The sequence below is a fragment of the Ipomoea nil genome, unplaced genomic scaffold, assembly GCF_001879475.1.
Source record: "Ipomoea nil cultivar Tokyo-kokei standard unplaced genomic scaffold, Asagao_1.1 scaffold1096, whole genome shotgun sequence".
NCBI lineage: Eukaryota > Viridiplantae > Streptophyta > Magnoliopsida > Solanales > Convolvulaceae > Ipomoea > Ipomoea nil.
The window spans coordinates 1,292,280-1,306,144 of record NW_017617524.1 but is presented as its reverse complement, the minus strand read 5'-3'; the positions used below and the strand labels follow the sequence as shown (position 1 = coordinate 1,306,144).

General features: G+C 34.6%; 1 protein-coding gene across 1 annotated transcript; it reads left to right on the top strand.

Moving 5' to 3' along the window:
• The first annotated feature begins 3,102 nt into the window (after nucleotides 1-3,102).
• On the top strand, nucleotides 3,103-13,689 carry LOC109183044 (putative inactive receptor-like protein kinase At1g64210). The gene is made up of 5 exons (XM_019333260.1): nucleotides 3,103-3,225; nucleotides 3,432-3,506; nucleotides 3,606-3,752; nucleotides 13,323-13,406; nucleotides 13,499-13,689. Exons 1-5 carry the CDS (start codon nucleotides 3,186-3,188, stop codon nucleotides 13,687-13,689), a joined length of 537 nt encoding a protein of 178 aa, XP_019188805.1. The 5' UTR covers nucleotides 3,103-3,185.
• The last annotated feature ends 176 nt before the right edge of the window (nucleotides 13,690-13,865 follow it).

Genomic DNA, 13,865 nt, shown 5'->3' with positions numbered 1-13,865 from the left:
TGCACAGCATGTTTTTAAACTCAAAGCTATCTTCTTTCTCTTCCGCTTTTGTTTCTTTCCCTGTGCGAGCCCTTTTATTATTATTATTATTATTATTATTATTATTATTATTATTATTATTATTATTATTATCTCTTTTCTTTTTCATTTTCCTCCTACTTATATACACAAATTTTTTGTTGTTATTATTAAATTATTATTATCATTATTACTATTATTATTATTAAATTATTGTTATTATCATTATTACTATTATTATTATTATTATTATTATTATTATTATTATCTTTGTTGTAGAAATATACAAATACTATATGGGATGATTGTTTTTAATAGAATAGAAAATTAGAAAAATAAAAAATTGGGGGAATGGAGAAATGGAAAACTGGAAGAATAGAGAAGGAAAACTGGAGAAATGGAAGAATGGAAAACTGAAAATGAAAAAAACAGAGAAATGAAGTAAACGATCCCTAAACTTTTGTTTCCATCAGTAATAATTTCCAGACGGCTATCCCAAGCCCCAAAATTAAACAACGCAAAATCTTTAGTGTTTTCAGATTCTTTGACCTAGCGATTAACAACCCAAATCGCTAGCCGTAGTAAATGTACTTCAGAGAAATGGATTTCACCGACGAACTCGCGGCTCCCGCGCAGACCAGGTTAGGAACCACACAGCCGTCATTGGCAGTGGTGACGCAGATAGACCTAACCGACAGCTGAACCGAACGTGACAACTGACCATATCGCATGAAAATTTCCTCAGCCGCTCGCAACTGTGCGCCAGCGCCGCCAGCCGGACGCCGGTCACGCCGTGGCAGCGGCGAACTTTCAGGCGCGTGATGTTGCGGCAATGGGGGACTATGCGAAGCAGAGGATCATCTCTCACCCTCTGCTGGTTGGGTCCTTCGTTGGTTATGGAAGTTCACAACCTTCGATTGGATTACAACTATGGAAAATTAGGATTTTTCACCTTCTAATTGTTAAGTTAATTTGGAGAAAAAATCATAGCGCTTGTGATTGATAACAATAAACAACATAAATTGTCAGTTTTGTCCTCTATTTTAACGCCATCTTGATACCAATACTAACGGAGGACCAATATGACCTAAATTTTAATAGTCGAAAGGCCAGTTTAGGTGCATTAAAAGTAAAAGAACCAATTTGAAAAAATGTTATAATCTGAGAATCATTTTGAGAATTAACGCTTATTATTATCATTATTATATATTATTATTGAAATAAAAAATAAAAAAAAATATAGTGGATGCATGTACATGATAACAATAGTGAAAAATAGAATTAATTTCACTTTTGGTCCCACGACTTTAGAGGATCTATCACTTTTGGTGCACAATTTTAAAAATTTTTAATTTTGGTGCCTAACTTTGTTGTTTTTATCAATTTTGGTCCTTTCAACCAAATTGACGACGAAATATTGCCGGATTTTATATTTTTAGGGGTAAAATCGTCATCCCAATGAAACATCTTCAATATCTAAACAAAATCACTCTAAAATCATATCTATAAGTGTTTGATCGATGAGAATAATTGGGAAGACGGACAAAAACTAGACACAGATCTATGAGATTTATAGCATCGACGATTGCCAAACTCTTATATTTCTCTTAACATGATTTTTCTTTTGTTTAGATATTGAATATCTTTTCTTGGGATGACGATTTTGCCCCTAAAATGTAAAATCCAGCAATATTTCACAGTCAATTTGGTCGAAAGGACCAAAATTGATAAAAATAACAAAGTTAGACACCAAAATTGAAAAAATTTAAAGTTGTGCACCAAAAATGATAGAAACTCTAAAGTCGTGGGACCAAAAGTGAAATTAGTTCGTGAAAAATATAACAAATGTAGCGGGTATAGAGTACTGTAAATATTCTATTTAATTCTTGGTCAATAAACGTGTTAAACAATCTAAGTTGGAGGGGACACCAATCAATACAATCTAGACAGCCATCTACTCTAACAATCCACTAAATCCAGCATGAAGACTACTCCAAACCATCTGCGAGGTTTTTGATTTTGTTTGTTTTTTTTTTTTTTTTTTTTCATTTTCTTTTTTTCAACTCAAACATGACTTTGAAAGGAAGAAGAGGCTAAAACGTATGGAAGAAGTTAAAGCCATTGCATATGCTTGACTTCATCAAAAGTAAGTTCTTGAGTATTCATAAATTAATAAAGATTTTAACAAATAATCAAATAAAAAAATTCATTAGATTTTTTGAATGCGAATTGTAGTATCTGTTCTCGAACTCACAACCTTCCAAATGAAAATCCAACCCGGATACCATTAGACCACATAGTCTTGGTAAAAAAAAAAAATCATTAGATAATTACATGTAAAGTGTTAAAGTTATAAAGTAAGTTTTTTAATAGTATTGACTTTGTTATCGTGTAGAATCTGTGCATACATATTTTCCCAACTTATTGAAGCAAGGTTTGAATATGTGACCTCTCATTTGTAAGAGATACAGTTATGTCGTTTGATCACAATACTACTAAAAAGTGTTTAGTACGAGTCCCTAAAGAATTTAAAGCTAAAAATGGATGATATAATGTTATCCAACACATCGATTTGGAATTGGCATTTATTAATGGAAATTATAATGCCAACTGCAAACTGCAAAGTTTTTCTGTTCCCTTTCAAACGTCACTTTAATTCAGTCCTTTTTTCCACGTATTAATAATTCTCAGTCAATAAACGTGTTCAAAGAGAGTGACTAATCTCAAACTTTCTTGGATAGTGGATGGAAGTGGCGGGTATTGGAAAACTTAAATGAATATAATTTATCTCTCCGATTCATGTATATTTTGTTAAATTTCATTGATACTTGAAGACATGTTAACAGGTTTTGATAAGCTATCAATGCTTCACAATTTGGAAAGGATTGATCTAAGCTATAATCAGTTGAATCGTAGTATATTGTCTTCTCTCAGTCATCTTTCATCTCTTTAAGGATCTCACATTAGTATCAAACCCGTTCAATTCACCCCCTAATATATAGTTCAGGTATTATTATACAATTAGTCCAATTGAATTCGATCAATATCCATTTCATGTTGTATCATTTACATGAACAATTTCTTATTCCTTGGTCCAATGCACAATATATATAGGTCATGAAAAGCTCTCAGGATTAAGCAATCTAGAGTTCCTTACCATTAATACAATGTTCGATATGGAAGATATCAACGTCTTATCGGTCTTGAATAAATTAACTAATCTCAGCTAATATTCTTTATATTTATGTTGTGTGTGTTTCTATCAAGTCTCTCTCTCTATATATATCTCTCTGAGTTAAGAAAAAAAAAACGATTTGAGTGAATTGAATTTGTGATAAATTCACATATGCATCCTGGTAAGAAAGTTGTTAAGAATCGATTTTGAAGTATCTTTCGTTGCAATGTCGTGACAGATTTAAAAGACTTCATCAATCTGAAGATGCTAGTCATAGGTCACAACCATTACCAAAGCTTTGGACCATTTAACGGTATTGAATACATACACATATGGGCATACATACATATTCCTGATTGGTTGCTTCTTTAGCATATACGTATATGAGTTACTAATATAACTTTATGTACAGAAGGAGACGAACCTAAGAAATTGGAGAGCTTGAATTTACAATCTAACAGATTTAATAACAGCTTATTCAAGTCGATTAAAGGGCTTCCTTCACTCAAGTTTCTGGATCTGAGTATGAATGACTTTCACGGACCACTACCCATACAAGGTGTAGCCCATATGTAACAACATTGTTTCATTCCATCTATACTTAATTTCTTCCATTGTTATATCATATGTGTTTACAATGTATATATTATTAGTACTAGTTTTTTACGCGCATTGCGCGATTGAGATAATGCCCAATGTTTTTTTTTTTTTAATTAAGTACTTTAAAGTATATCAAGGCAAGATTATATTATATTGGAATTGTTCATGCATAGATAATTGAATGTTAAATTTGCGTATTTAAATAGGCAATTCAAAGTTTACAAATGCAAGATAATATAGTCAAGATTGATTATAATTGTCAATAAAATAATTGTATAGGTATGGTTGAAACCAAATACGGGACATAAGGGAGAGCAAATAAAAATTAGGGCATAAAATATTAAATATATACTAATATTGAAGAACTAACTGATAATTGTCAAACAAGGACATTGCGACATAGTTTCCCACTTCAATTTTTTGTGTGATTTGAATATTTTTTTTGTCAATAAATCACCCAAATAGTTAATATGATTGGCTTAGTTATATATTTTTATTTTCTTTATTTTTTTAAAACAATTATTATTATTATTATTATTATTATTATTATTATTATTATTATTATTATTATTATTAAATATATGTATACCCTTAGGTCATTTTACATGTTAATCTAAAAGCTAATTTTTTCAAATATCTTTTTACCAACCGTTGATATAATTCGCTGGTCAAATTCGCTAACCCTAACTGCTAAATGCTGATTGTAAAACAAGGACATTGCGAGATAATTTTCGCTTCAATTTGTTGTGTGATTTGAATACTCTCTTTGTCAACAAATCCCTGAAGTAGTTAATATGATTGGCTTTATTAATTATATATTTTTTTAATTTTTTCATGGTATTAATAAAATACTTGGTAAATAAATATATAGCATTATTTTGTATTGTAACTTTGATATTTAATTAAAAAAATAGTGCACAAAAAAGATGCGGAGTAATAGACAATGTTTTCAGAGATGTAAGTTTCCAGGAGGGAAGGAAGAAGAAGGATAGCAGAAAGGATGAAGATGTTATTCGAACTGTTCTCACTGATACAAAACTAAGCCCTTTTATCCCTAGAACATTGGAGGGAAAAGGGAAAGAAAAGGAAACTAACTAACTCACAACTAACTTTTCATAACAGAAAGCTAACAAACATCTGAAAGGGATAAAGAACCTAGCTAGCTAGTTAGTGTGTTCTGATGCAGCCAGGTGTGTGGCTCTGATTATCTTGATCATCTAATAGCCCCCCGCAAGCTGGATTGTATAGATTGAACAATCCAAGCTTGGATATATATGTGTTGAATGATCCTGGACAGTGTGTTTTTGTAAAAGTGTCTGCTAGCTGATTTTCAGAGGCAACATGTAAAAGCTTGATGACACCTTTGCTCAGCTTTTCTCTAACCAAATGGCAATCTAACTCAATGTGTTTAGTCCTTTCATGAAACACTAGATTCTTAGCAATAGCAATGGCTGATTTACTGTCACAGTATACAGTTGCAGGACTTTTGTAGTCTATTCCAAGATCTTTAAGCATGTAGAGCAACCATTGTAGTTCACAAGCAGTGGCTGCTAGGGCCCTATATTCAGCCTCTGATCTGAGGATGACTTAGACACAGTGGGCTGCTTCTTGGACTTCCTTGATATCAAGGCATCCCCTAAGAACACACAAAATGTTAGGAACACTTGTATTAGGATTTTGATGATACCAATGTAACCTAGAATGTAGACCCCTAACCTTCGTTATTTTTTAATCGCTGCTTTCATTCTAGACGAAAGTTGCCATAACTCGCACTGTAATTCGTGTTAAGCTAGACAAACACACGAAAACGAGTTATGTTCTTTAGTTAGGGCTATCAAGACGAAAAGAGACACAAAGCACGAAGACTGAAGCATCAACAACGAAAGTTCATCCAAGGTTATCAACCACCTCGTAAAGACAGCTATCATTATGACAATTCATCAAGACATTCATTTTCTTCATCAACGAGAAGAATGTCACTACTGTCTGAGTTGACTAATCATCCTAGGAACAAAAGGACCTCAACATGTGGGACACGCATACCAAGGAGCATTAAATGAAGCTGTACCATCCTTGAAGCTAAAAGACAAAACCCTAAGGCTATCCATGCCCTCAACGGTTACATGGTACAAACCACATTAATGGAGCATTTAATGCAACAAGCTCCCTGGTCCTTACCCACTGGATAATAGGTTTGAAATTTCATCTCCCTCCAACGGATGAAATTTCCCACACCTATATAAACCCACCTTCATCAACTTAGAAGGTGCTGGTTCTTTTCACTTGACAACATTCTCAAGCAAAAAGCTCTTAAGCAATCTTAAAGTTCTCATCAAGCTTTTTGTGAACCAGTGTCAAGGCGTGAAGATATTTGAAGAAGCTCATTATTTCTTATCTTCCACCTTGAAGAAGTCTTGGATCTTAGAAGAAGTTATCATCCTCCATTCAATCAAGACTTCACCACGTTGGAGAAATCAGAATTCATTTTCTACCAACCAACTCTGAAGAAGACGTTGATAGAGGCGGAGTAAACTCGCGGAGTTGAAAAACCTGCAGGAAGCTGTCCGACTTAGTGATCAAGGAAGCTTCTTGTGTATTTGTACTAACGAGTGATAGTGCAAACCTTCCATAAATTGTGGAAGAAGAGTGGAAGTAGGCAAAGTTGGCCGAACCACTATAAAACTCTCGTCTCCCTATCTCTTTAATTTTCGCGATTTACTTCCTACATCATAACATCATACGCGTCCAAACCGAAAGCTTCATAAAAACGTCAAACTGTGCAAAGTGTTTAAAACTAACTCAATATTTCCGCTGCGCTGTAACGCCGAAAGGTTATTACTTGCAAAAATCTGAAAAGAGTCTATTCACCCCCCCCCCCCCCCCCTCTAGACTCTCGTTATAACACTACCGGGACCAACACAAAATCCAGTCATTGATCTCCTGGTGTCAACACAAGCTCCCCAGTCTGAATCTGAAAAAGCCTTCAAGTGCAAATTAGAATGAGTGGGGAAGAATAAACCTTGGCCTGGAGCAGCCTTAATGTATCTTAGAACTCTTTGAGCAGCTTGTAAATGCAAATCAGTGGGCTTGTCAAGGAACTGGGATAATTGCTGTGTAGCAAAGGCTATATCAGGCCTGGTTATAGTCAAGTATAACAGCTTGCCTATTATCCTCCTGTATTGAGTGTTGTCTTCAAGATGCTTACCCTCATTTTTGCTCAGCTTGTGAGATGGAACAGTGGGACTATGCACTGGTTTGGAATCTGTAAAACCAGTGTCAGCAAGGAGCTCAATGGCATACTTTCTCTGGCACACTGCAATTCCTTTTTGTTGTCTGGCTACCTCAAGTCCTAAAAAATACTTCAAAGGCCCTAAGTCTTTTATCTTAAAGTTGACATTGAGTTGCTCCTTTACTTCTTGTATCTTTTCCAGATCACTACTGCAAGGACTATGTCATCCACAAAGACTAGAAGGGCTATGAAGGAAGAACCTTATCCTTTGGTAAATAAGGAATTATCATATATGGTTTGATTAAAACCCATGTTATATAGGGCAATGCTCAATTTTGTGTTCCACTGCCTACTGGCCTGCTTCAATCCATAAAGGGATTTGTTCAGTTTGCATACCTGGCCAGTGTTCCCAGTCTTATATCCAAGAGGTAATTGCATATAAACCTCTTTTTATAGATCTCCATGAAGAAAGGCATTATTTACATCCATTTGGTGAAGGTGCCATCCTTTTGCTGCTGCTATAGCAAGTAAGCATCTGATTGTTGTTACTTTGGCTACAGGGCTGAATGTGTCAAGGTAATCCACCCCAAGGATCTGATTATAACCTTTTGCCACTAACCTTGCTTTGTACCTTTCTATGCTACCATCAGCTTTGTGTTTGATTTTGTATACCCACTTGCAGCCTATGGGCTTTTTAGAAGGGGGCAAGTTGACAAGCTGCCAGGTGTTGTTTCTCTCAAGAGTTGTGATCTCTTCTTCCATAGCCTGTTTCCAACAATCATGTTGAACTGCCTCCTTGAAGCTTCTTGGCTCACTATGACTTGTTATATGCATCACAAAGGACTGGAAAGATGGAGCTAAGGCATTGTAGCTTATGACCTTATCCAATGTGTGGGGAGAGGATTTCTGGATAAGACTGTTACATTCATAGTCTTGTAGATAGGTAGGAGTGTGTTTTTGTCTTGTGGATCTTCTAATGACTGGTTGGGGAGGGTCTTCTAGGTAGTTAGTAGAGGTGGATATATGTGAGGCTGGCCTAATTTGAGTAGGTTCATTGTTTTGGCTGATAGTTGATATAAAGGGGGTTGAACTGGTTGGGTGGGAACACAGCTGTGAGGCATTATTATGTGTAGCTGGTGCATCAGGTTGGGGAGGTTCTTCTGCAGTTTCACCACTCAAGATGGGCAATATGAGTTGGCTGTTTGGTTTTATTTGGCCTTCATCTAGCTGGAAAGGAAAAATATTTTCATAGAAGACACCATCTCTAGATAGGAAGATTGTCTTAGATGTGAGGTCATACATCTTATAGCCTTTTACCCCATTTGCATAACCAAGAAAAACACACTTCTTTGATCTAGCATCCATTTTTGACTTTGGCCCTACTGTAGTGGCATAAGCCAAGCAACCAAAAATCCTTAGGTGTTGATAGTGTGGAACCCTTTTGAGCAGCAGTTGGTAGGGGATCTGGTTGTTTATGGCAGCTGATGGCAACCTATTAATCAAGTATGCTGCATGCAACACACATTCACCCAGAATTGCTCAGGTAGGTTAGCTTGGAACTTGCGAGCTCTAGCTGTTGAGAGGAGGTGACCATGCTTTCTTTCAACTCTACTATTTTGTTGGGGAGTGTAAGCACAGAAGTCTGATGTAAGATCCCCTTCTGATTAAAAAACTCATTCATACTGAATTCAAGGCCATTATCAGACCTTATACACTTCACCTTGGCTTCAAATTGATTCTCAACTAGGTTGCAGAATGCCACAATTAGACTTCTGGTTTCTGACTTTGTCCTCATCATGTATACCCACACAACCCTACTATAATCATCCAATATGGTGAGAAAATAATGATGACCATGGACTGTAGCAACCTTATAGGGACCCCAAATGTCCATATGTAGAAGATCAAAGCATTTAGCAGATATGGATTTACTAGACTGGAAGGGTAGTCTCTTCTGTTTAGCAAGATGACAACATTCACAAAGTAACTCTTTATTGATTTGAATATCAGGCTCCACAGTTTTCAACACTTGAAGTTTAAAATGTGAAGCATGGCCTAGTCTAGCATGCCATAGAATACATTTGTTACTTACAGATACAGAATTGCATACAAAGGAAGAAGAAGTGGGAAAAACTAAGTAGTATAAACCACATTGTAGCTCAGCTCTTCCAATCACTTTGCCATGGATAGCACCCTGTATAACACATTGGTTAGATTGTATTTCAATAGAGCCTTTGGAGTCTTTGATGAAGGCTCCTACTGAAATCAGATTATGTTGGAAACCAGGAACATATACGGCATTATATAGCTTGAAATCATCAGATAAGCACACAGCTCCAATGTGTGTGATAGCAGCTTGTTGTCCATTAGGCAGATTAACATATATATTTTGAACCCTTTCTTGACTGCTTAATAAGGACACATCACACACAATATGGTGAGTGGCACCACTGTCTATTATCCACTCATTTAGCCCATGTTTAACAGAGTTAAGAGAAATAACCATACCTTCACTTTGAAGGTCTACTGCCACAGTGTTGCCAGATGTTTGGGGCTGCTCAAGAGGAGTACTACTGGCTGGCTTTTTGCAAGTTCATGAACTCTAAGAATTTCTTGAAATCACCTTGAGTAAAAGGCATATTCTCATCACAATTGGCAGTGGTTCCTTGCACTTGGTTAACAGAATTTTGGTTTCCATCCGGGGGGATAACCATGTTTTTTGTAACACTTGTCTTGTGTGTGACCAGTGTAGCCACAATAGGTGCACACTGGTTTCTTGTTTGTTGCTTGTGGCCTCCTGAAGCCTTGTTGGAAGCCTCCATCAGTTCTGGCCATAAACACACTGCCTGTGTTCTCACCACTTTGGTGCAGTTAGCTTCCAAAGCTAGTGGCAATCATCTGGAATTGCCTCTCTTGTTGGGCAATCATTGAGTATGCATCATTTACATCAAGCAGAGGTCTCATAAGCATGATTTGGTTCCTTGCCCCAGTGTATCTCTCATGTAATCCAATCAAGAAGATTGACAGTTTGTCCTTCTGATGCTGCTCAGTTATCTCATCTAATTTCTTTCCACAGTTGCACTTGAGGTTGCAAGTGCACCCCATTGGAGGCCTTAGGATCATCAGCTCATCCCATAGCAGCTTCTGCTTGGTAAAGTATTCATTCAACGATTCATCTGCCTGCTTTGATTGATATATCTCACACATTATTTCTGCAATCCGGAATAGGTCTTGTTGGCTAAATCTTCTCTTCAAGTCATCCCAGATCCCATAAGCAGTGTCTATCCACAAGACACTACGGGCGATGGTGGGAGATAGAGTGCGAATGATCCAGGTGCAGACTATGTTGTTGCATCTCTCCCACGCGTAATACCTCACTTGATCATCATGGGGTGGCCTCTTAATCACACCATTGATGAAGGCCACCTTATTCTTGCAGGAAAGGGCCATCGTCATAGCCCTAGCCCAGGCATGGTAATTCTATCCATCCAGATGACAAGAGACGAGTTCCAGCGCTGGATTCTCGTTCACGTGCAGATAATACGGATTGGACTGCGTTTGAGGATCGCAAGGTATCTCAGCGATCAAATTCTCAGTGACCAGAGGGATAGGTCTATTCGAAGAGACGGGAGTGGTGTTTCTGTCTGCATTTTCTGCTGGATTCGCAGTTGAATTGCCTCCATTGTTTACTGGAACTGATTGAGTGTTGAGAGGTGGCCAGGCTGCCATTGACGCCATCTGAGGATCTTATCTTGATGGCTCTGATACCATTTCAGAGATGTAAGTTTCCAGGAGGGAAGGAAGAAGAAGGATAGCAGAAAGGATGAAGATGTTATTCGAACTGTTCTCATTGATACAAAACTAAGCCCTTTTATCCCTAGAACATTGGAGCGAAAAGGGAAAGAAAAGGAAAATAACTAACTCACAACTAACTTTTCATAACAGAAGCTAACAAACATCTGAAAGGGATAAAGAAGCTAGCTAGCTAGTTAGTGTGTTCTGATGCAGCCAGGTGTGTGGCTCTGATTATCTTGATCATCTAATAAATGTAGTGAATATAATCAATTGATGAATTTGAATGTAAAGAATTTTTACATTGGAGAAAAATAAAGATAATATAACTAATAAAATTATTTCTCTTAATTAATTTATTGATAATGAATAATTATTTTTGAATAAAGACATTGTAGACACATAATTCTAAATTAAAGAAATGCATATGTATTATTTTTTGTTGTAGCTGCTAAATTATTATTTAATTTAATAAGAGTAAAATAGAGGATTAATTATGCCAACTTTGATTGGGATGAGGTTCGAACTTAAGACCTTTCTTATTGAAATCAATGAGTAAGTTAACAGTGAACTAACAGAAATTAACGGAAAAGATAATATTTAATGGAAAAGTTAACGGATAATCATATTCTTTAATGATAAATTAGGAAATCTTAAGAAAAATTAAAATCTGATCAATCTGAGCCATTCATTTGATTAAAAAATTTGACCGCCATTTTTTCTACCCATTATAGGCCTAACTCTCTTGGACTCTTATTAGTATAGTAGATATCTAGTTAACATATTATAATATATATATATATATATATATATATATATATATATATATATATATATATATATATATATATATATATATATATATATATATATATATATATATATATATATAGCCATATAGGGTTGCATTTACATGAGGACAGTAATATATAGAGGACTGTGTGGATAGATAATGGGCACACGATAAATTAGTATTATACACACAATTTAATACACAATGGCACACTAGCATGCATGTAAACATCAGGTTTCGAACGCATGCTCTATTAATTAACAAACCTATGCACATGATATACAAATTATGACACACGACTACATACCTCTTCACAGTTCTCTATAATATAGTTGTTATCATTTGAATACACTTCTATATATATATATATATATATATATATATATATATATATATATATATATATATATATATATATATATATATATATATATATATATATATATATATATATATATATATATATTTCTATTTAGGTGAGAACCAACCTTAACTTGTGAGCAGCAAACTTGTGAATGATTGCACCGCAACTACTACATAATTGCACTGCTACAGCTCCTAGACATGTTTGGAGGACCTTGTAGTGCAATCGTATCCAGGTGCGATGCAATCCTTCACAAATTCGCAGTTCGCAGGTTAACGTAGGTTCTCACCTATATATTTGTAGTTAACACATTATGTGCTTTTAATTTATTTACAAGCACATAATTAACTGCATAAACATAATATGTTAATTGTAGATACATACTCTGAATATCATTTTGGACTACGATCCACCTAGTCCATGGTATAATTTGCGGCAAATTGTGTGGACCATAACAAAAAGTATGTTTTTAATATATTAAAAGTGGTTTCAATATATATATATATATATATATATATATATATATATATATATATATATATATATATATATATATATATATATAAAGTGCATCATTCGTGTACTGGATGTACATTATACAATAGAAAAAAGTGTCAAATTGGCCCTCTAAGTCGACTGGATAGTGTAATTGGGTCCCCTAACTAAAAAAGCTCCATTCAGATCCCCTAAACCTGTTAAATTGTTCAATTAAGTCCAAGATGACTTGTTTAACAGGTTAAATCTTCACATTGTTGACACGTGTCACTTTAATTTTTTTTTTTGTTTTTTTTAAATGATTTATTTATTTATTAAAATATATATTATATATAAAAATAAAATTAAAAAAAAAAACAAAGCTTTTTTTTTTTTTGAAAACGCACAAAGCTGTTTAGGTGGCTGTGTTTTATTATTATTTTATTTTTTATTTTTTATATATAATATATATTTTAATAAATAAATAAATCATTTAAAAAAAACTAAAAAATATATTTTAAAATGACACGTGTCAACAATGTGAAGATTTAACCTGTTAAACAAGTCACCTTGAACTTTTTTTTTTTTGATTAATTGAACAATTTAACAGGTTTAGGGGATCTGAATAAAGCTTTTTTTAGTTAGGAAACTCAATTGCACTATCCGGTCGACTTATGGGGCCAATTTGACACTCTTCCCTACAATATATACTTTAAGTACTCAAATAATGTACTTTACCTGAATACAATATACATATTTAATATACTAAAAGTACACTATTTATATACTGAATGTACATTATTTGATGGTATTATTGATACTTTGCCTAATTTCTTTGCGAAACTAAAATGTGAATAACCTTCAACTTTTTCTACAGACATAAATTCATTGAGCAGTTTGGAGGTCTTAGATTTGAGTGAAAACTCTATCGAGGGCTTCGAGACACCTATAAGTATTTCAGGTCCATTAATTTTATGTAATTAATTATTAATTAACCTTTTTCATAATATATATCTTTAATTTAATCTTTTACATTTTGTAATGTTGAATTAGGAGTATCAGGCAGGATTACAAACAACAGCCATCTTCAATTGCGTTTAAATTCCATACTCTGTAACATGACTAAGTTATTACAGTCTTTGGCATCGTTCCAAGCTGTTAAGAGCCTTGAATTACGGGGTAACAACATTACAACCATTGATGAAATTTATGGTGAGGAAAATGAAGGATCTAGACTCATCTGACTTGTGTTATGGTCACAAATTTTCTTCTCTAAGATAATTATCTTTTATGTGTATGTGGCATTTAAGCATTGAGGAATCTGAGAAATCTTGAAGACTTGTTTCTTGGACCCTATTTCTTACCAAATAATATCCTGCATAAAGATTTCCTTCAAAGCATTGGCCCAATGAATTCACTC

Bases quoted from the DNA above. Each gene is read 5' to 3' on its own strand.
- LOC109183044 (XM_019333260.1), top strand. From the start codon at position 3,186: ATGTTCGATATGGAAGATATCAACGTCTTATCGGTCTTGA. The intron at 3,226-3,431 runs ATAAATTAACTA...ATGTCGTGACAG, and splicing joins CAACGTCTTATCGGTCTTGA to ATTTAAAAGACTTCATCAAT. The intron at 3,507-3,605 runs GTATTGAATACA...CTTTATGTACAG, and splicing joins AAGCTTTGGACCATTTAACG to AAGGAGACGAACCTAAGAAA.